General features: G+C 41.1%; 1 protein-coding gene across 4 annotated transcripts in view; it reads right to left on the bottom strand.

Annotated features, from left to right (window-relative positions):
* Positions 1 to 22726, bottom strand: part of SKIP (Shal K[+] channel interacting protein) — a 162091-nt gene that overhangs the window by 107470 nt on the left and 31895 nt on the right. For all 4 annotated transcript variants that reach the window (XM_070996795.1, XM_070996793.1, XM_070996792.1 and 1 more), the window contains exon 4: positions 10264 to 11069. In XM_070996795.1, the coding sequence (XP_070852896.1) occupies positions 10264 to 10623 (360 nt within the window). In that variant the 5' untranslated portion in view covers positions 10624 to 11069. The remainder of the gene's footprint in view (positions 1 to 10263; positions 11070 to 22726) is intronic.

Below are 22726 nucleotides of genomic sequence, written 5' to 3'. Positions count from 1 at the left end.
ATTTTTTTAAAAATTGTTTTACTTCTATCTAATTATATAGTTTTTCTTTGAAAGCTTACTTCTTCTTTAAACAAGTATTAATTCGTAACGAATTAGCGTTTTTAAAAAATAGGAACTTTTAAAAGCCTTTTTTTTTAAATCCTTTCCTTTTAGTTGCATGGTCACACTTATTACTTATTAATCAGGTATAATAGTGAATACCTGAATAATAAGTAATATTTAGTAAACTTTTTATATGTGTAGTAAATGTTTTAAAATCTGAATATAAATCCTAAATTAAATATTATTTTCCCTCAATGTATCTTTTGCTACGGCAGTCGTAAAGCGTAGCCAAAGCGTTTGCATATCGCATATCTAAATGAGGTGATGATGCTGCACATATCAGCAGAGATACAACGCAACAACATAAACATTGCCATGGCAATGGACCAGAACTGAAGCCGGGTCTCCGATGAGCTCAGATGAGAGACCTGGCCGAAAAGGAGGCTCAAATGTCCACTTGAGTGGGAAGCTTGAACATGAAATGTTTGCGCAGCAACAGCAAAGGCAAAAGCAACAAAAACAACAAATACCGCCGGCAACTCTGGGCAGTGCCAATTATGAAAACTGATATGCTTGCGAAAACCCGTTGATGAGCGAGCTTCATCCTGAGCTTCAAAGCGAAGCGAATCGAATCGCCAGACTGCGAGTCAGGGACGAAAGACGGCAGGAGATAAGACTCCCGGCTGGCGCTCGAAATTCGGCTGGTTATTGGACACTCCGCAGATGCCACGCGTCACACAATCAACTTAAATTAATTAAGCAGCCAGCAGGCAGCCGGACGGGCTAATGAAAATGTAATATTATCGAGCAAATCAAGGGGGCTGGCCAAGGATTGGATTTAGGCAGCTGACGCTCGAGGAGCAAAAGGATTATGTCTGGTCAGTAATTAGCGCTAAGGGAATGGCGACTAGGGAAATACGAGACAGCCTTATAAGTAGTACGAATTTAACAGAAAATGTTTAAAGTTTCTAACAATATATTTAACTAAGATCTAAATTCCTAAAATCCCATTTTTCATAGTGCATGGTCACACTACATTCCTATAACCAAACATCTGATCAATGTTCTGCCTCCGATCACTGGAAAAGTAATTAAGCCAAAGTTAAATGCAAATAAATAAATGAGAACTCATTGTTGCTGCAGTTGCTGTTGCAGTTGCAGTTGCGTCTGCCAAACATAATTCACTTGAAGCAACATGCAGGGAAAATGCCAAAATGTCGTCGGTGCTCCCTCCTCCTTCGCCAAGTGGAAATTTATGACCCCCAGGCGAAGTCGTTGACTGACCAAAAAAAGCCAAAGAAAGAAGGAGAAAAAGGGGAGCAGCCACCGCAACAACTGCAACGGATGCAACTGCATGGTGCAACAATGTCAACCGTAGACGGGGTCCGCAAGGGGTTAAGTGTCCCTCCAATGGCGGCAATTTATGTGCAGAAATATTGTTGAAATTGTTTGAGTTTAACAACTAAATTTCCTCCTTTGTGTGGGTGCTCCAAATTGGTTTTTGCGTACAAGCCTTTTCCGAGGTGATAAAATGGTGCAGGTGGCCGCCAAATGGAAATGTATTTAGTGAGGTGTGGCTATGGCTGGTTGTGTTTCAGAGCCCAGGGATTAGCCGCCAACCGATTCGGGGGAATTGCAAATTTATGGCCTCGGCGTGTCATGTGAAAGAAGCTGACGGCTTAACCCATGCTGGTGGACCGTGACAACCCCCAACCTATTAAGTCTAGCTAGCCCCCAATGATCATCGCCATCATCATCATTATGCAAATCCTTATGAGGCTGCACAAAATGTTCAACATTTATATCAAATGTCAGACGACCCCAAATTGCCAAATGAATCATAAGTAACGAATCGGAGTGAGAGTGGACCACCATAAAACCGGAAATATATTTATGAAGTAACCCATGAAATACTCTTGCACAGAGAAAAAAAATACAAGCATATTATTCCATGTCTCAAAAAAAAATTGTATACCCGAACCAAATTTTGAACCATAATTTTGAGATTCTAAAAAAATACACGTAATAATTTCAAAAAACATATGTCCTCAAAAAAAAAAATGTAAATCCTGATTTTCATGTTGCAAGGTCACATTGTATAATTTTTGGTATTTTAATACCCGGATGGTGAGAAATTTTAGCAATATTTTTCTCAGTATAGGGGACTGGGAAGGGAAAATGCTACGCCTACGAGAAGAGACAGAGGGCAATGTCTGCACATGCAAAAATAAACGTGAAGCACCCACTCCCACACACTGAAAAACACACACCCAGTGTCCACGACTTGGAGCTCAAAGCTCAGCAGAAAACTGCAGGCGGCTGACCAACATAAATGGCGCAAAGTTGAAATGTTGACAGGGCCACATTCGTTATGACGTCGCACAGAGAAAGAGACCGAAACAGAGAGAGAGTGGGAAAGAGAGATGGGGAGGGAGAAAGACAGACAGAAGTAAGTAAATCAAGTTGTAGGTAAGTGAGATTTATGCTTATGTCGTTTAGTGTAAGCCAAACAACATCTCGCAACGTGAACGACCGTATCCCCATCCTTAACCCCAGAGAAAACCTTTTTCCACCACCCGCCTCACCACCATCCAAACATCCATCTCGGCATGAGGAGAATTATGACAACATGGCCAAGGCAAAAATCAAAAACTCAAACCGAAGCGACCCAAAAATCCATGAGTTGAGGAGCCAAACGGAGGATGAGATTTCTCCACTCCTATGTAACCCCTGAAGTCCCCCAACTCCTTTTAGCCTCGAGCTGCGTTTGCACCAAATTCTGTGACTATTTGCACAACATTTGCAACCAGGTTTTTTGGGGGAAGAAGCCTAGGTAGTTGCTGGGTATCTACCATCATCTAGCTGCAACACTTTTCAATTCACTGAAATTTGCATTCGTACCCTAGGTTTTTGGGTGTAATGGAATACTCGTCAATGAGTTAATAAGAAACAATTCATTTAAAGAAAGATCATTACAAAAAGCTTGTATTATTTAATTAGTCGATACCTTACCAAATAGACAATTTCTGAAATCCCTTTTCTTTGTTAGCATGGTCACACTTTGACGTTCATTGGGTAGCTTTAAAAACAGCGGGTATTTTGCAGTCGCTATGCAAGTGACAATAATATCATCCTAGTATTTTTTTTGGTAACTCGTTTCTAATCGGTGCAGCTGCTTGTTAATTACGGCAAACAAAAACTGCAATCCAAGGCAGCATCTGCAACCACCACATCCTCTGGACCTCCGCTGCACTTGTGCAATGTTTGATTTATGCATGCAGCCTGGAACTGCTCTAATTAGCTCCAGCTTCAAAAACAGGCCCATAAACTAGAGCAGGGGATAAAGATGGAAAAATGGAGGAATAGAAAGGAACGAGGCCGAATCCCTTTGAATGCAGCTCCTTGCCTTGCCAGGCAGTAAATGTGTCAGGCAAACAACTTTCACTTGCTGGTTAATCATTCAGCGGTTGAAGTCAAGAGCAGTGGACTCTGCCCATAGAACCGCCCACTATAAATCTAGGCTGCTCACTGGCCGAACGCCCAATTAAAAGCGAAAACGTTCAAAGGCTGGAATAAAAACGACAAAAAAAAAACAAAAAACGAGGAATACAAGCAAAGGACCGAGGAGAAGCCAACTACTAAGTTGATGACATTAATTGACATTTAGCAGCGACGGGCATATCAATGAACTGGACAGCACAATCACCCCAATCCCAATCCCGAACCCAAAGAAGATGGAGACGGAGCAATGAAGTCGGTACTCTGTGCTCCTAGGCCGCCTTTCACTCCACGCAATTGTACAATTGGCTAATGTCACAAAAATCTACAGGCAGTTGTCAACGGCGCTTTGGACGTGGGACTCCCATCATTAGCGTGGCACAATTGTGAAATGTGTAATTGCTGCTACAACAGCAGCAACATCAGCAATAGCGTAGCAATAGCAACATCAGCAGCAGCAGCAGCAACTATGAGACATACAGACGACACATTGACAGCGAGTTATGTCAACTCGAATGCGATTTGTTTAGCTATCGTATTTCCCCCCATTTTTTTTAGCTCTGCCGGATCTCTTGCTGCCAATGAGTATATTTCCTCTGGAAAAACATAAATTAAAGCCTAACAAGTGAGAATGATGGTGGGGTGTATAGAGTATTGTCAGTTTAAGATACTTAATACGGGGGATAATAGCTAAAATAAAGAGGAAATAATGTATATTTGGTGAATGCTATGGTCACACTTAAATTTGAAGTGTTACCAAAGCTTAATTTGAAGACAAGGGAGGACGATAAGGAAATTACTTTTTCAAATCCAATAAATTGTTCGTTTTTGATGAAACCCTTCATGCAATGGTTTGACTTAGGTCTGCAGTGTGACCAAAGCTTAGTATAAAGGGTTTGCACCTTTAAAAATAAATACTAGAAGCAGATAAAATATGGAATTGAGACATTTTTTCATATTTTTAAATTCAATTGTACTTGTAAACGTCTACAAGCCTTTGCAACAAATTGAATAAAGGACACGATGAGTCCGCCTTGTCCCCTCATCTTCCCAAGCTGTCTCTTTCCCTACCTTCCGCTGTCTCTTACTGTTTTCTGTAATTGGTTATATGAAACGCACAAGTGGCCCTGGCGTAGGCTGCACTGGCCAACTGTCCAACTGGCCAGGCCAAGTACCCGTCCAAGTCCAAGTCCTCCAGTCCTCGCTGGCGGTGGACGTTGGATGCCTGGGCTCTTGGTACCGGCCACCGTGGTCCACTGGGGGAAGCCGGTCGCGAAGTGCGCGACAAGATTTATAAGCGCCTGTCAACGAGGAAAAGAGAGAGAGAGAAACGGAGAAAGAGAAACCGCCGTGGTCACTTTTTGATTTATAAGCAAAATGTTTGCCGCGTTGCTCAAGTATTTATGAAACATTTCAAGCCAGCGGACACGGCGGCTCCTACTCTTTTTCCAGCCAAGTTGACACTGCAGTTGTTTGGGGCCTGGGAGCAAATGGCAGCGGCAGCGGCAGCAGTAAGTAGCCGCAGTAATTGCGGCGGCATGTGAAATATGAGATAAACTCCAAGTAAGGCCAAGTCCATGGATCCACAGCTCCATAGCTCTAGCTTCGAAGCATGTGGCAAGTTGTTTAGAACTAACCAAACCGAGGAAACAGCAACCGCCACGACAGGCAGGCGACAGGCGACGACAGCATTTTGGTGCCACTTTGCGGCGAATGCGAAATAACTTCGCACAATTGAGCATGCCGACAACGGGCAGCCAGGAAAGTTGAAGGAAAAAAATAAAGGAAAATAAAGAGTAGTGGCCACAACTCCCAACTTGGGCATTCTATTAAATTAATCGTCAATTATCAACGGAGCTGCAAATTATCTAGGCCTATGGGGAGCAAACAGCTGAAAGCAGGATGCAACAATGTACCTCGAAAATGGTGTGGAAAAAGCCATTACACTTGGTAAACTAAATTATGTGTGGAAATAGCATTGCGGTATTTGCCGCCATATAAATAAAAATAAATAATACCTATAACCTTTAGTTAAATTAACCTTCAAATAAAATAACAGTGTTTTACCTATTTAAATACTCTTGTGGACTGAAAGAGGAAAGTCTTTATCAACTTCTTTAAGCTAACAAATTAAGTTACCAAAAAAAACCATCAATTTACAAACAAATTTAAACAATAACCTTCAGTTAAATTAACCTCCAAATAAAATTATTTAAAATGTTTTTACTACCCTGCTGTACTTAAAGGGCCAACTCTTTATCAACCTCTTCCGGCTAACAAATCAATTAAACTTGTGCACTCAGGTCTAATGAAGCTACCGAAAAACTATTGCCAAATTTTTAGAGGGCCAAGGATCCGCCCCCCCGGAAAGTGAAGCAAAAGCGAGCTTTACATGCAATTGGGCTTGAGCAAACGTTGGAACGAAACGTAACGGCCAACTTGTTCGCGTTCGCTTGTTCAATGTGTTTAATTAAATAGCAAGCGTAATTAAATTGCAATTAAATTAATTAAAAAGCACGCAGCCGCAGCACGTTAGCAAACGGTTCGGTTGCCCACTCCTCTTCCTGTTGCTCCTGAATTTGAGTTTCTGTTCCTGTGCTCCTGTGTTCCGAAGAGGATATTTTTTGAAGAGGGTTTTTCCCGCTTGCCATTCAGTTTAGGGTCCAAAACGGATGGCAGGCGGTGTGAAAGGAAAACAAAACAAAAAATACAATGTTGCCCTGGACATGGTTTCCCTTTTGGCCCAACCCCAACTTCCCAACTCCCCACCATTTTCACCAATTTCCTCATTTTCCCTTTGCTGCCGCGCACAATTAGACTTTAATTTTTTATGAGCAATGAATGGTTTCGCAGTTTTACTTTTTGGTGTTAAATGCTTGATTAAGTTGAACGGTGAAAGCTATGCAAATTTTCCCCCTTTTCCAGCTCGAGTTGGAAAATTGGCTGCTTTGATGTTGCTGCTTCGTGGGGGAGGGTTGGAAAACTCCATAACAATTCCCTCTTTTTGTCTTAATTAGTGCAATGACAAAAGTTTAATTCTAGCCCCTGGAAAATGCAGGCCCAAGATGTATGCAGATATTGAAGAAAATGCGGGCCAATGAAAGAAAAATCACTCAAGCTGCTAAAGATTTTACCAAAATTAATTGGCCAAAGGGTTTTTGGGAGGGGTTGGGTAATGGAGATTTACATGAAATCTGTCAAAGTTTGTGGAGGTCGTAACTTTTGGCTAAGTCAACAATAAACTAAACTTGCTTCTTGTAAACAGAGTTAGGGGTTGAATTCAAAAGTAGCTTCAAGATTTTCAAGCATGAGTTTAAATATTTTTATGGAATTACACGTTTTCTTGAAAATTAGTAACGGATATAACCAATGGTATTTAATTTATGGCATTTCTTGGAGATATGAAACCAAAACCATAATTCCCACAAACATGATTTATATTTGCCCATTAATTTCAATTCAGGGGCAGCACATAATCGAAAGTAAATGAGCAGCAAGACCAGACCAGACCAGACCAGACCGACTGACCAATTTCCTACAAAAGTTCCGCCATAATGGGCGAGTTAAATCAACAATAATAAAGCCACACAGCACGTAGGCAAAATGAACAAATTGAATTGCGGCAATTACTTGCCACGCTACGCAAAATCCATGGAAAGCCAAGGAAAGGGGCAAAAGACAATCCAAACTCAAGACTCAAGTTCATAAAAATGAAATCATGCCACAGCTCAGGCAGAAGATCAAAGAGGACAAATCAATAAAGGCCCCAGTGCAGAAATAACTTAAAGTCAAGCAAGTCAGCCAAGTCAGTCGGTCGTCGGTCGTCGGTCAGGAAGAATAAAATACAGAGGGAATATACAGGAGACGACCCCAAAACCGAACCAACTTGACCTGGTCAAGGCTAAAGGCACATAAAATAAAATTATACAACGGCGAGGAGGGAAAACTAAAGCAAACTGTCTTTTGATCTATGGTGGCTTCAGATGAAGATGATGATGATGTTGGATGATGAGGATGGCTGGATGGTTGGATAGCTGGATGGTCAGATGGCTGAATGGCTGGCTCATCCGACAATGTGGAGCAACCTCAACGACCAGTATACCCAAGTAAATTGGCATAAGAAATCAGAAATCACAGAAGGCTGCTCCTCGGACTCTGAGATAAATGGTCATGGCTTCTTCGGCCAAGAGCACCGAATGCAATATTAAGTAAATATACAAAACGTTGTCGGCACGGCGCACAAAACTAATGATGTCGATGAAGCTGGGGGAAAATATCTGGCGATGCCTCTCCTCCTGCTGCTGATGCTGCTGCTGCTGCCAGGGAATCCAACAACCAACTTCAGCTTGTGTTCAGCCTGATAATGATGCGGCAGACAGGCCAAGATACAAACAGACAGGAGAGACTCGAAGTGGAAGACGTCGGCTGGACACTGGCGATATACACACGCCAGGTAATAAATTTCATTTCTCAGCTGATATGGGCAATTAAGGAACAATTTTGCAGCTGAATGAGTAATAAATAAAAATTGTATGCCAGCGATATATACGCAGATACAAAACTGCAAGACGTCGACGGTTGTCGGTTGTCGGTCGTCAGGCCCCCAAAGATAGTTTTCGGGATAAAAATACTCGCGAAGGAGGTGGACTGGCTGACTGTCTGGCTGACTGCCCCACCGAATGAATGAATGAATGAGTGAGGGACTGAAACTGAGACTCCGACTCCTCTGCATGCCTGCCCTTTTGATGAAAACAACTCAATGACGTGATTTGTGCCGCCAACGTTGCGGGCATTCCATCCTTAATACCCCATCCTTTTGCAAAATCCTGCCTCATATAAATAAATCACATTTCACTGAACTGATGTGCAAAATTCCTCGTCTTCGTCTCTGCTGAAAAGGGTTCTTGTCTTCTAAGATTTCTTCGTTTTTGGGGGGGCCATAACTTAAAGCTGCGAAATATTTTTGCATAATAAATCAAACTTCCGCCGGGGCTGCCGCTTTATCTTTAGCCTTTTTCCCATAGCTTCAGAGAAGTCCATCAAATGTTGCCATTTATCCGGCAACTTGTCTGCTCTTTGGCATTATTTTAATTACACTCAAGCCGGGGCTCCCAAATGCAAAAGGCTCGCAGCAATAAAACCAGAACCCAGAACCTGAAGCCAGAAGGCTAAAGGTATTTTTTAAATGCTCCCTTGCACTGGGAGAAATCAAGGAGACTTTCAGATAATAATAATATCTATTACAACTATTTAAACAACATTAAATATTTTTGTGTCATTTTAAATTTGGTTTACCCGTTTATATTATTGAATATCTGTTTAATATTTTCTAACTATATTTAGTTTTCAGTGCACCTTGTGGATTTGCTGGTCAGAAAATGAAACATTTTCGGGGCCATCGGTGCCTTTTTGGTAACACATGATATGTCGCCTACCTGGGAGATGCTTTGGCCAGGAGTTGGAGTTGCAGTTTCTGGGATTCAGGGACTCGGGGATTGCAGGAGATTCAGGGTACTTGGATGAGGGGCACAAAGAGTAAAGCACTCGCTGAGTGGAGAACAATGGAGACCGGCATGGAGCAACATGACACTCGAGTCTCGAATCTCGAGTCCGAGGATAAGGGGTTATACAATATACTCGCTGCACTGCGAAGCCAAAGCTAAAAGCTTCCCCCATTCCCATACAAAAGGCGGCCACTGGTCAGCGGAGAGTTGGTGTTGAGCACTTGGATCTGGATGAGAGGAGACCGGAGACCTTAGTCCAAAGACCGAAGGTGGAGTTGGCTGCTTTGCCTCTGTTTAAATGTTCTCCATTTTACTGTCAAGTGCGGACCGGACCGGACCGGGTTGACATTTGCCAACTATGCAACTGCCCCTGGGATCCCCATTCCGATTCCTGTTCCCGTTCCCATTCCCTGGCAGTAGTAGTATTCCTTTGCCCTCCTCCATTATTTGATTCTGCTTCGCATGTCGAGAATTTTAATTTAAGTATGTAAACTGACATTGAATAGTTTTTCGCCAGGGAGCACCAGCACCAGCCAGCTCGCTCGCTTCCCTTTTATTGTGGGCGGTAAATGGAACCACTGGGTTCAACCGGAACCCAACCCACAAATAGTGCAGGGGGTTATATTCCATAGTTTAAGGGGACCGGGCGAGTGCAATTTCAGTTTTGTTTGCAATTGGATTTCGTAATAGAAAGCTCGGGACAAAGTTTTGCTTGCAGCGGGTGTATGCGGGGCGTTATTTTAACATGCTGGATTGAAAGTTTTATGACAGGCAGGGGCGGTTACTTTTTAATAGATATTTAAACCCTAGCCTCGGATTCTGTATCTGCCAGGGGAGTCGAATTTGGCATGTTAATGATGCTGGGCACGAGTATTTCAAGTCGAATTTGGTTTGGCTCAACTTTAGTTAAGGGTGATAATGAATTTTAGGGGCTTAAATGACATTAAAAATGGTATACGAGAGTTATACCGTAAGCCTATCTTTCGGGCTAAGTTTTTTTTATCTACCGGGACTCTGCTGCCACTCTTTCGGCGCACATATTTTAGAACCTTCAATGAAATCTGCGAAAATTCTAAATGACTACCAATGGTAATCACGGGACTATCTTTTGGGTTTAGGGTTTTTTAGGGTTTTGTAACCCTGCCTCAGCTCTGCCGCCACTCTTTCGGCATACATTTTTCAGAAAAACTTATTTGGTAAAAATATCAAAAACACTTACCGGTGTTGAGTATGGATGCGCTGTGAGACGGACTCCGTCCGTTTCCAGCTGCTCCCGCAGGACGAGCTCCAGTTCATTGCTGGGTGGTGTTTCGCAGAGGATCTCCATGCTGCCCGACAGCGAGTTAGGATCGTTGAGCATAAAGTAGACGGATGCAGCGCCCTTTTCCCTCAGCGATCGTATGCTCTTCAGCAGCTTGTGTCGATGGGCAGGATTCTCGACGCCGATGGCGTCCAGATCGGGATCACCGACCTGTTTGCAGATCTCCAGGTCGTCGTAGCCATTGTCCAGGAAGCTCTCGGCATATTGGGCCAGGCCCAAAGCTCTTAGCCACTCGCAGACAATATTGCTGACGGCCATGATGATGGCGATGATGATGAGGTGTGAGTGTGTATGGTTTCTGGGTGATTCCTGGTTAGTTTCTGGGGTGGTTCCTTTACGTAAGGAGCTGTGCTGCTTACGTGTGCCCTGCCAATTACTGTTACAAAATGGCGTCTATTAGTTTCGCCGTATTGAAGTGTGTGTGCGCGTCACGTGCTCCGGGGGGCGTTCAGTGCCACGCCTCCTGCTTGCATGCAATTTCCGTTGCCACTTTAAGCTATTGTATTGTTTTAAATCGTCCTCCCTGGAGCATTTTCTCTAATTTTTTCTTTGTTTCCCCCGCCCCCAGACAATCGTAAAAATTCAACGCGTACACTCATAAAAATTTATATCGCACTTTGAGCATTTTTAGCATAATCCCAGAAGGCACCAGCGCTGGTTTATCCTCACATTTTGTTTGGCGCCGCCGCTGCTCCGCATGGCTCCTGCAAAAATGGATAAAGGAAAAAAATTGTGGAATTTTAGTAGTCAGCGCGAAAAGCGTTTATTTTCAATAATTTAGAGAGAGCGGCCGGAAAATTGCATAAATTTGAAATGGCTGGCCGCATATGGTGAGCCCGCATATGTCTATGCAAAATAGATGATATAACCTAACCGAAGCCAACCCCTCTCCGCCGCCCCGGAAAATCTGGTTTTCCCACCATAATATATCTCGCACAAATCAATAGAGCCCGCGGCTATTGCCACAATTGATGTTGATGACGTTGCACAGCCGAGATTCAAATCACACTCGGAGAATGCTAGAAAATTAATTAAATCCAGTAGTAGCAGCAGCTGCGGTTTGTTCAACTGCACGCCCTCACTTCAATTCACAACCCCAATCGGAAATTCCCACAATCTTTTGGCTGGGAACTTCTTATCTAGGTAAAGGGCTTATAATGCGTGCATTCCTGCTCATGCTCACATATCACTCCATCATACCATATATATAGATTCGAATAGGAACCCCTACCCAAAAACTTGCTTCCGCTTTGGAGAATCCATGAGGCGTTAAACGCAAACTAAAAGCTTATACTCACAGGCGATACTTTTCTGGAAAGGCGTGTGCCGCGCTTTTGGCCCCCTCGCTCATTGATAAATGATTGATTATCAATCCATTCATGGGCTGTGTGAGTGGGTGTGTTGTGGGCGCCCTGCGGTTTCCCCTGGCTTAGCGCTAAAGTTCTGTGTTTGCTTTTAGTTTATCTTTAATGGATTATTTTAGTGGTAGCTTGGCTCGTCAGCGAGCAGCCGCAAGTAAAAAAGGAGCATATAGTAAGATGTCAAGCTAAGGAACTTGAGATTCCCATTAAAAAAAACTATCAAAACAAGAAAGATTTTAAAAACTACGATCGCATTTAAAGATACAATGAACTAATATCATAATAAAACTATTATTTATAAATTTCTCCAGTTAAAATATCATAAAATTCCATACAATGCATTAATCCCCAAAATATAACCCTTCATAGATCCCAAACTATCGGAAACCCTATATACCCTATCCCGTTTTTAGTTACCCGGTATAATCGTTCCCATAATCCAGAAGGCCTCGCCCAATCTCACCACCCCCACACCTTTCGAGTTAAGGACAAACATATCATATAATTTATGTTCCACTCCCCAGAATCGGATTCAGAACCACCCACCCACCTCTTTTCCCCATGACTAAGCTGATTTCTTGTTTTTTCAGTCGCTCTTCCCTAGTTTTTCTTTACTTTTGTGGCTGCGTCGCCTGTCGTTTTACTTGTTTTGGTTTTTCCTGTTGTTGGCTGGTGTGGCAGCTGCTTTGTTTCCATTTTCATTTTCATTGGCATTGAATAGATCAATCATGGACGGGTTCGATGGTATTCGGTTCTCCGTACAAATACTTCAATGATGACCAATTATTCACCAATAAAACTGTCGACCAAATGTCATGAATTGAACTTTTACTTGCTGCGCTAAGCGGAAATCAATCGCAAATTGCTGGGAAAGTGATTTTGAAGAGTCTATGGAATCAATTACGAGCTTGAGTATTTTTTTTTTTTTTATTTATTTCAATGATTTAATGGAAAATGTGTTGCTAAAGTGTGCGCACGTTCGATGGCAGATTGATTGGGAAATTCATTTAGAATTATTGGCAATGACATGTTAATGGTTTTTATGGCTTTAATTGATTGTTAATTATTCCTTTGAGTTTGGTAAAGTGAGTGCCAAAGTTTTTTATCAATTTTCTTTCCTTTAAAGCTTACAATTAAGCCTATTTTCATATAATTTATATTGCCAGCCTTTTGTTAAGTAACTCCATGGCAAACTTTTCCAATAAATCAATCATAATATATTAAATTTTATTATAAACCCCGACATCAACTTAAATGCCAACGCTTCTGGTCCCTATGAGACCCAAACCCAAACCCAAACCCAAACCCTTTCACTTCCGACCTATTGGCTTTGCATATTTTTTTTTTGGGGTCAAAGTTTGTCGGGGGCTCGATTTGTTTTGCTTTTGTTTTGGTTTTTCCTTTTTTTGTTTCTGTTTAATTTCGTATCTTCCGCCCACGCAGTTCACAGCGGGTGGAGATGAAAAAAATAATATAAAAGAAAACTAAACCGAACCGAACTGAACAACAATTTAATGCAACATCATCGAATAAATTGTTTGGCCGGACTTGTTGCAGTTGTTGTCTTCAGTCAACAACAAATTGATATTGTGTGGGCGTGTTGTCGTAACGCATTTTATACAAAAACGATTTTTCTCAGATTTTCTCGTTTTGTTTTTTAGGGTCTCCTCGGCCAGTTTAATTTGTCTGTCTGTCTTTCTGAATTGTTTTTTTCTGATCATTTAAACGCTGTCATTGGGATCGTGTTTGACTCTTGGCCTTAGCTTAAGACAATTGTGAGAGGTGTTGCCGGGCAAATCAAATTGCGGCTCAATAAACGGCCAAGCAAATTACAATTGGGATTGTTCAGTTTTGTGTTGCAGTTGCAAAGCGGCAACAGCGACAGCAATTGCAACACGTCGCCAACAGCTGTGTCAGCTGGCACTTGGCTGTCTGGCGATTTATCTATCTAACATCTCGCGGGGACACGCGGCGTATGCGCAATTGCCATTTAATTAAAAATTATTTGCACAGCCAGGCGAAGCAAATTTTTGTTGATTTCATTTATCATTTATTTTTGTTGGATTTTTATTTCGGATTTGTTTCTGCAGGTGCGCAACGGAAATGGCATAAACAAAATGTTCACACGCTCGCCGGTCCACGACTTTGACTTAATGACAATTAAGATGGGATGGCCAAGACCACGCACTTTGCGAGGCAATCTAATTATAATCATTAGCTGAGCAAACACTGGAATTCTCATCTCTATATATATATATATCTTTGTATTTATACAATTTTTGCATAGTCCCCGAAGAGTCAGTGGGCAATAAAAAATTATACAAAAATATCCAGTAGAGAGAGGAAAAGCAAATAAATTGCCAACGGACCAGGGCGTCTTCATTAATGATAGGAAGTGGAACGAACGAAGAGGCCAAAATCCATTTGACAACATAAAATTTTTGTTTCAAGCAACTGCCGCCACTGGGGGCATTAATACCAACGGCTAATTAACTTGTTGTTGAGCTCGTAAAATAGTTTGGCCGCTCATCAAGATAATAAAGGCCCGGCCAAGTCGGCAGCCAGCCAAGTTTCGGTTTCAGTTCGACTCTTTAATTGAGCCCAGAAAATTGTTGACTCTTGTGTGGCGTCAGCTGCTGCAGGAAAAAAAAGAAGCCAAAACGATTCCCTGTCACACATATATATAATATATATATAGGTATATATTGGGCACTTCAAGAATGTCCCGAAAAGGGAACGGAACTGGGCCGAACGACCTGACTGCAGTCACTTTTGGTAATTAGATTTTCAAGTCGAGATAATGAAGTGGACATTAAAATTTTACAACCTCCGGGCTAAAACACACATTCACATGAAACCGAAAGCAGGCGAACGCATTCAATAAATTAATTACGAATTTCAAACCTTAGACTTAGACTAGCCCCTTTTTAATGCCAGGTGGGCTGAGAAGAGGGGGCTGTTAGCCACACCCAGCAATAAATATTGGAAACTGTCCCTGTCTCTGGGCAAAACCAGATTCGGATTCAGATTCACACACATGTCTGGCTTTGGCATTTATAATGTAGTATGCATGACTCTAATTAAACCGCAATTGTTGTGTAAACTTTAAGGAATTGATTGCTCGGACACGATCCAATGGGACAGGTCGAAATGCAAGAAGTCTTGGCTGGCAATTAAGCAGCAATTGACTCGTGAGAGGTGGGCCCGACTGCAATAAATGAATCTCGAATTGCAGCCGAAATCTCCAAGGAGATGGGACCTAAATACCTATTGATTGAGGCTTAATAGCAAACAAAATTATTTATTTTTATGTATTGCCAACTCAAAGCAGAACATGTTCATTTTATTAATTTTCTGTTTAAATGTGTATTTTAATTAAAATATAAATCAGGATAGCTGCAATAGATAGCTTTGATTTTCATGGTTTACTTAGTTGAGCTTTACTAATAAATATATATTTATGTTTTTATTCGTTGATGAAAACAGATTTAGCATTTCAATTAAAGCCTTATTAATTGACTGCATTCTCTATCTAAATTACAGTTTGTCATTAATAAGACCAATTCAGCTTTGAGAGTTTATGGATTATGATTGGTTTATATTAGTGATCTAGTTTTTCGATTAAACCAATTGAGGCAAAGAGCCTAATAACTATTTTTAGATTTTTAAAAAAATTCCATGAAAACTCTTCGGACAATTATCTCTATATTACCCAATCAAAAGCCCCTAACGACTTTGACTTGCCATGTAAAACTGCACTATCTCGCTGTTTTATGGCCCTAGGCTCACCCCTTAATTGCCTTCAATTGAAGTGGTATCATGGCCACCGATTGATGTTGTTACTCTAGTTTTATAACCCATAACCAAGGGCCATAACTGAATATAATAAAACCCCACTATGCGGCCTTCTAATAATGATCTCCCAAGCCCATTGCCCCTCCGCAGCCAGAAATGTTGCAATCATAATTTTTGTGCTCTCCCAGCGAAGAAAATGCTTCATGCTGGGCCCAAAAGCTGATGACCTTTTGGCATTTTGCATTTTTTGCAAAACCGAAAAGAAACACACACTCGCGAAAGTCAAATGCCCCAGAGCGAAAAGCTCGGGCGCAGTATAAATAAATTTATATCATTTTTTTGGTATTCAAACTCAGCGGGTGGTCAAAAAAAAGATACTGGCAAGAAAAAACGCGCAGGTGGCTTGAACAAACTTTGCCTTAAAAATAAAACCTCAACTTTCAGTCTCAAGTAAATGTTTTTAATGTTCCATAATTTAGCATATTTTTTTTCCCCTGTTGTCTTTATTTGTTAGTTTGGTTCCAGAAAAACAAATGGCGCTACAGTTAAGTCAAAAAGGCATCTATAAATCCTCATCATTACGCTGACCCCTTGAAATGTTAAATCGTTAACCCTCATAATCAAAATTTGGCAGCTCACCGAGAGACGTTTGCATACTTATTGATTTTACTTCAAGAGGAGGATGGAGGAAAAAAAACATAAAAAGATGAAAAGGAAATAAATGGAGACTCATTATGTAAGGGCGAAGAGCAGGAAGCGGGTGGCAACTGGCTGAAATGCAATAAATTCACATTAAGCTGCTCACATAAAACGCCTGATTGCGTTCCGAGCTGCACTGAGCTGATATTCCTGGGTTCCTGGGTTCCTGGGGGATGGGAATGGGGAGTATCCGAAGCTGGAGCTTGAGTCCTCCACTTCTTCAACTGCAAAACGCGCTGAAGCCAACATCCTGTTGACAGTGGCAGGCGGCAGCTATCAATATTAAAAGCGCTTATTTGACAGAAATATGACAAATGCCTGACAGCCAAGGGCGTGGCACACAGGTTGCCTGCTGTTACTGATTTTGCTGCCGCTGCTGCCGTCCTGCTAAAAGTGCCAAGTCATTAGTAACGAAGGCAACCCAGGCAAGTGTCAGGAATGCTTTTTGGATTAGTCAATTCGAAATTGCGTGAATTCGGTTCGGGTTGTGGCACCATCGAATCGCTTTGGGTCAGCCAGGAGTCGAGCAAGTGTGAAATATTCTCCTGATTTTGCACATCCATGTACCGCCTGCTGGGCTAGTGACACGTGCAACACACTCACGCTATTCATCCGGTGTCCCAAACTCCAGATACATGTGCACATAATGTATACCATCTCATATCGCGCCCCATATCCCACTCAGAAAATGAGCATCAAAAATGCATTCAACTGTCAAAAGCTGGGCGAAATCAATGAAGCGTACTCCTCTAAAACTCATAAAGGAAATGGTTAGGAATCGAACTAAATTGCAGTTGGAAATGGTTTTATATGGGGTATACCATTCATGGAAAATATGGGTTTAATATCAGAAAAACTAAATTCTTTAGAATTTTATTACCAAGAAATATGAGAGTACAACTCAACTTTAAATATCTTTAACACCATACGCTCCCTATCGCAACGATCTCTGTAATTTCCGTTTCGTGCAATCAGTTTAAGTATTCCCTTTTTTATCTGTATCTGTATAATTTTCGCATTATTGGAAATATTATTTTTTAAATGCTCGTAAACAAGGAGCTTGGTGACAATTTTATAAATATTTTTATGGCGTTTCATAAAATTTTATACGATGTGCATTCTGCATTCTGCATTCCCCCGACCCTCTATCAATTTGTCGTCGCTGCAGTTTATGAATTTCGCTTGGTCCTGCTTTCCACACTATAAATATATACGTATATATTCATACTATATGCACTCTCTTTTTTTTGCGTATTTTTTTGTTGTCAATGCAAGTGACAGAGATAGACAGGGGAGGCATGCAACATCAGCGTTGTCATCAGTTGCAACAATTACTTAAATGCAGGCATAATTTGTGCACAGCCGACAGGCGGGGCGGACAAGGGTTAAGGATTGGCAGGGAAGTCATGGGGGAAAACGGTCAAAAGTTGGCAAGGCAATTTACTCGTCCACTGGTCTGAATATTTTTCACAATTTTATGATTATTACTATGGCTTCGACTATAATTACAATGATTATTATTTTGATGTGTGCGCGGTGGCCAAATGGGGAAACTTTAAGTTTTTGTAAACATCGATTTAAGTCAATTTTTCTCATATGAAAGGGCAATTGTTGTTCGAAATGTAGTTTAAGTTTCAGAGATAAATTGTTTAATATATGTGGAACACTCAGGCCTAATTGTTATTATCCTTTTGCCATTTTTTAATACAAATAATTGATATTTTTTCCCCGTTGTTAAGCAATACATAAATGCAGTTTTAATATTTCTTTGCCCCATTTTATGCGATACAAACAAATCGGAATAATATTTTATATTTAAATCTGATGGCATTAATTGGTCTTCGGCTTTTGAGGAAAAAGCTTTCACATAAATATTAATTTGGCATTCAATTTTCATTGATTAATTTCCAATTTAGCATTTTGTCAATGTGCCACAGATTGTCTTCCTTCTGGCTGCCACATCTTTTATCAATTTCTGTAACCCCAAGAAGTCACATAAATCACAACAGATTCTTGCCGGTCGGAAGATAAATAAACCTTGCCTTTTTTTTCCCCTGCTGTCCTTCCTCATTTTTTGCCATTTGCCTTTGATTGAACCGAAGCGAACCAAACGTACAACGGCAATTAACCCATAAAAATGAAAATGCCCACATTTACGAGCTGCTCCTCCCTCGGGCAGGGAAGTCAAGTCCATCAGTCAGACAGTCAGTCAAATTAATTGAAATTCAAAGCTCCGGCTTGGGGTTTTACTATGGTTGAGGAGCTATGGCTTTGATTTTGCCATCGGTTTTATGGGTATTGTCGGGGCTGAGTTTCTGCTTAATTTTACTTCGTTCGGTTCATCAGCATCCACAGGCCCGACTTGTGTTTCCAATGAATAATAAAGTGGAGTGAAGTACGCCAAGCCAATCCCATCCAATCCGAGCCAAATGAGGGGCCGCCGCCAACAGACTTGCAGCAGATATAAATCAATTCCCGAGAAGCGACAAAATTTACATTCCGATTTGCCAGCGATCTCTTTCTTTTTTCCATTTTTTTTGATGTCCCCAGCTTCTTTTCTTATTGAGATTTCATCGCCGTCTTTGTGGCAGCGGCGCATGCGTCGTCATCATCGTTGCCGATGCTCGAATAAAGTGAATTTATGGGAACGGTTAACACAAACGACATTGTATCAATAATAATAATAATAAAGCGAGAAATATAAATGAAAACCCACAAAAAATAAATCGTGGTCGGGCTCGTTACAATTCGTAAGCGTTTAAATCTGTTTAAGTGGGCCTTGATTAATGACTTCCAAGTGCGTTTTTTTTTTCGATCGACTCACGCACTCGCCACGGGATATTGGCAAAGCTCTCAGGGGGCAACAGGGGGTTAAACGGGCGCTTCGAAGCTTCGATCCGGCAGATACAATTGAAAATACAAGCGAACGATAGGCGTGACTATGATAACAAAGGCCTTGACTAAAGGTATATCGATCATTGGCCATCATCATGATCGCCGCAATTTGTAATGTTTAGGAAACTTTTAAAAATTGTATCCGCCTCATGATCGAACCAATTTGTTAGCTAACCAACTTTCATCATCAGGTTTGCCTCTATAAATTTTGCTTGAAAAGCCCTTGAGATGTTTACTGTTTAACTTGAACAAACTTTTGTTTTAAATTTGATGCGGGTTACCAATTAATCATATCAAGTATTAAGCCGTTGCTTTTATAAATGATTAATATGAATTATTAATCAGGATAAATATTAAACTTCATTAAAATATAACCATTATATTAAAAATATCTTTATTCCACCACTATCAAGCCTTAAAATCACTGCTCAAATGTATTTCCATTCCGATCTAGCAGATCACGATCTTGCCGCCATCTTCACCAAAACACCCCTTAACCATTCTCCATCAGATCCTAACCTTTTAACAGTTTATCCCCATCTCAATCATGTCAAATCTATGCACTCAAAACATATCCAAATCAGTGTCAAAACGCATTACCCTAAAAACCCATCAAATAGCTCAAATTTCACATTGAAGAACCCACGGCGGAGAATTGAAATTTCATCATTTTGATTAGCCTAGCAGAATCTCTTCCCATCTCAGACAGATGCCCCATAAAACTGAGTCGCCACAGACCATTAATGAAAATTACGATACGATACGAGTATATACCAATGAATTGTTTCAAGGAAGAGCAAGAAATTTTCCAACCGACTGACTGCTGCTTCGGATCAGATAAAAACCCGAGAATGTCATGTCAAAATGTGGCGCTGCCCTTTAAGCCACTTTTATACCTCAAACCTTATATGACAGGGCTGCCGATCTAAAGACCCAGGCAGGTACGATGAAGGACTATACCCATATATATATCTGTATGTATCCGATACCCACGCGACCCTCGGTCAGGTTGGGTTCCTTATAGCCTGTAAACTGATCTCTGGACAAGAACAATAAGGCAAAAAAAAACCAACAATTCGGTTGAAATGAAAAATTGAAAAACGAAAGTGAAGGAAGCGAAGGAGGTGGAGTTGTCATTTGACAACGTCGCACAATTACACAACTAAAATGAACAATATTAAACGAAATTATACTCCAAAAAGGAGCGAAAGAGAGGCACTACGAGTACAACACAAAAGGCCCATTGGCGGCATAAAACAAAAGGGCTCAGAGGCAGAAAATAAAAGACAGAAGGCATCCATCCGAGGGGCAGCTGCCCCTTGGCCAAAGCGGGTTTTGTGTATCATTTTTCATGACATATCCGAACACATGTAGGTATACTTACGGTGGATATATATATCCTGTCATTGTTGTCAGCCACTTGAAAGTGCAATTGCAGCCGCCTAATTAGTCCCCACACTACACAACTACTCAACTAATTTAGATATACACATGTAGGTATACCTATATTTTCCCCATCTCAGGGAGTGCTGAAAGAAATATGATAATTAAGTGCGACCACCACCACGCCAAAAATGCAAACACACAAATCATTTATTTCGGTGCCCAAGTTGAAGTTCATATTGCAGAAGACGACTTCATCATTTTACGATTATTTCTAGCAATTTCAATGCAGTACACTCCACACTCCACTCATCGAACCCTTGGAAAATGTGGCGAAAATTTACGATGCCTGTGACACAGTTAACTCATGCTCGACACCAAAACATATATCAAATGTGTGGCACGACTTGGAATGCCTTTCGATGGGATCGGATCGGATCGGAGGAGGGTTACCTGCTTTACCCAGAACTCGCAGCCACAGACAGTCGGACAGACGGATGGATGGAGGACCGAGCCCCACCAAACAATAACGTGAAATATGTGCGGCGTTTTGCAATTCATACGCAAAAATGGATGAGGCAGCAGCAACATCGAGCGGCCCATTTGAACCCCGTTCGACCTGCCAATGGTCGACGGTCCACAGTAGCCACCACCGCATATGCAACCGAAAACGAGAAGCGGGGGAACACAATAACACATTGTCTGGAGGAAAATCGGAAAAAAAGTGCGGCATTGGCAAGTGCCACAAACGGAGACCAAAGGGATACAGTGCCTAACAAAAGTATAAGCTGCTTAAAATGGTAATAAAATTTGTTTACACATATTTCAATATAATTCATGATATCTTAAAAGCTTATTGCAGCTATCACAGATATCATATAACCAGGGTTTTAAAATTACTTTTAAAGGTGCCTAAAAGTATGCAGTTAACTCCTGAAAATATTGAAAATCACAGTTATACATATAGTGCTGCATACTTTTGAACACCTTTTTGAATTATTTATTTTAGAATTTTTAGTAAATTATAATCGTAACCAGAAAATAAAAAATAAAATCTTAGAATATCGATAAATAGTAACGAAACAATTTATTTAAGCATACCTTCCAAAACATTTTTATAACACTTGCTAAATTTTAGCCTTATAGCCACCTAACGCACTGTAGCCAAGAGATCACACCCGAAGCAGACCGCGAGCAGACTGTTTGGCTTGCATTTAATCTTCCAATTGAGTGCGTACCACTGTGCTGACATAGATAAACTGGCATGTCCTGGACATCCAGACGCATCCGAGTGTCCTTTGGCCCCGAAACTCTTCCAATAATCCCCACTTCCACTCTCAATTTTCTTTCTTCCCTTACATGGGCCTTTTTCCTCCTCACTTTCTTTTCACCCCGACCGGCCGCATTGTCAACATTTTTGCCTTTAAAAAACAATTAATCTTTATTAGTCGATGACTCAAAAGCCAATTAAAAGTCCTCGCACAACGTTCGCCTCAATCACGCCCATTTCGCTTGTATAATTAATCATTTTTTTCGTGGGGCAAGTGAGAGTGCTGCAAAGCCAAATAAAGAGTGAAAAAAAGGAATTGTGCAATATCCGTAAAATGCGCAAAACTTGCCATCAATATGCTACGCTCGGATACGTCCATCAAAAATGCACCGAAGCGTAGATCCTTTCCTGCTGTTGGCAAAAGGATTCGTTACGGATTTATTGGCAGCCTGACTTTGGCCCCGGATTTTTCGTTTTTTTTTTTGTATATATTTTTTCCTGTGTGTTTTCTTTTAAGGGCTCGTGCTGAAAATTGACTTTATGTTGTTGGCTGTGCATAGAAATTGCTTTTTGGGGTTTTGCGCGCTGATTTCTTTCTTTCTATCCCTTTTTTTTTTTGGTCAAGGGTAGCGTATTATTTTTGAAAACATTTTTTGAAGGCCAAAGTTTTGCGTGGTCAGTTGCTAGACAAAAAGACCCAAATAAATTAAATATCCCAACAAGAGACAGAGTGGAAACTCCGGTTCAGGGTCAAATTAATCCACGGACAAATCGGGAGGCCTAAAAAGGACTTTACGCTTTCCAGCGAACACTTGAAGGGCATTAACAGGCAGAAAAGAATGAAATAAATTATTTAGCAACCCCCGGATTTCGGGGTGTGCAAATAAGACAATGCGTGGAAAATTCCAATCCCTAAATGCTGTTAAACACAAAATAAATGAACTTCCCGGCGTTATTT

The sequence above is a fragment of the Drosophila suzukii genome, chromosome 3 (assembly GCF_043229965.1).
Source record: "Drosophila suzukii chromosome 3, CBGP_Dsuzu_IsoJpt1.0, whole genome shotgun sequence".
Taxonomy (NCBI): domain Eukaryota; kingdom Metazoa; phylum Arthropoda; class Insecta; order Diptera; family Drosophilidae; genus Drosophila; species Drosophila suzukii.
Note: the sequence above shows the minus strand (reverse complement) of the source record. Positions and strands in the feature narration are given on the sequence as shown.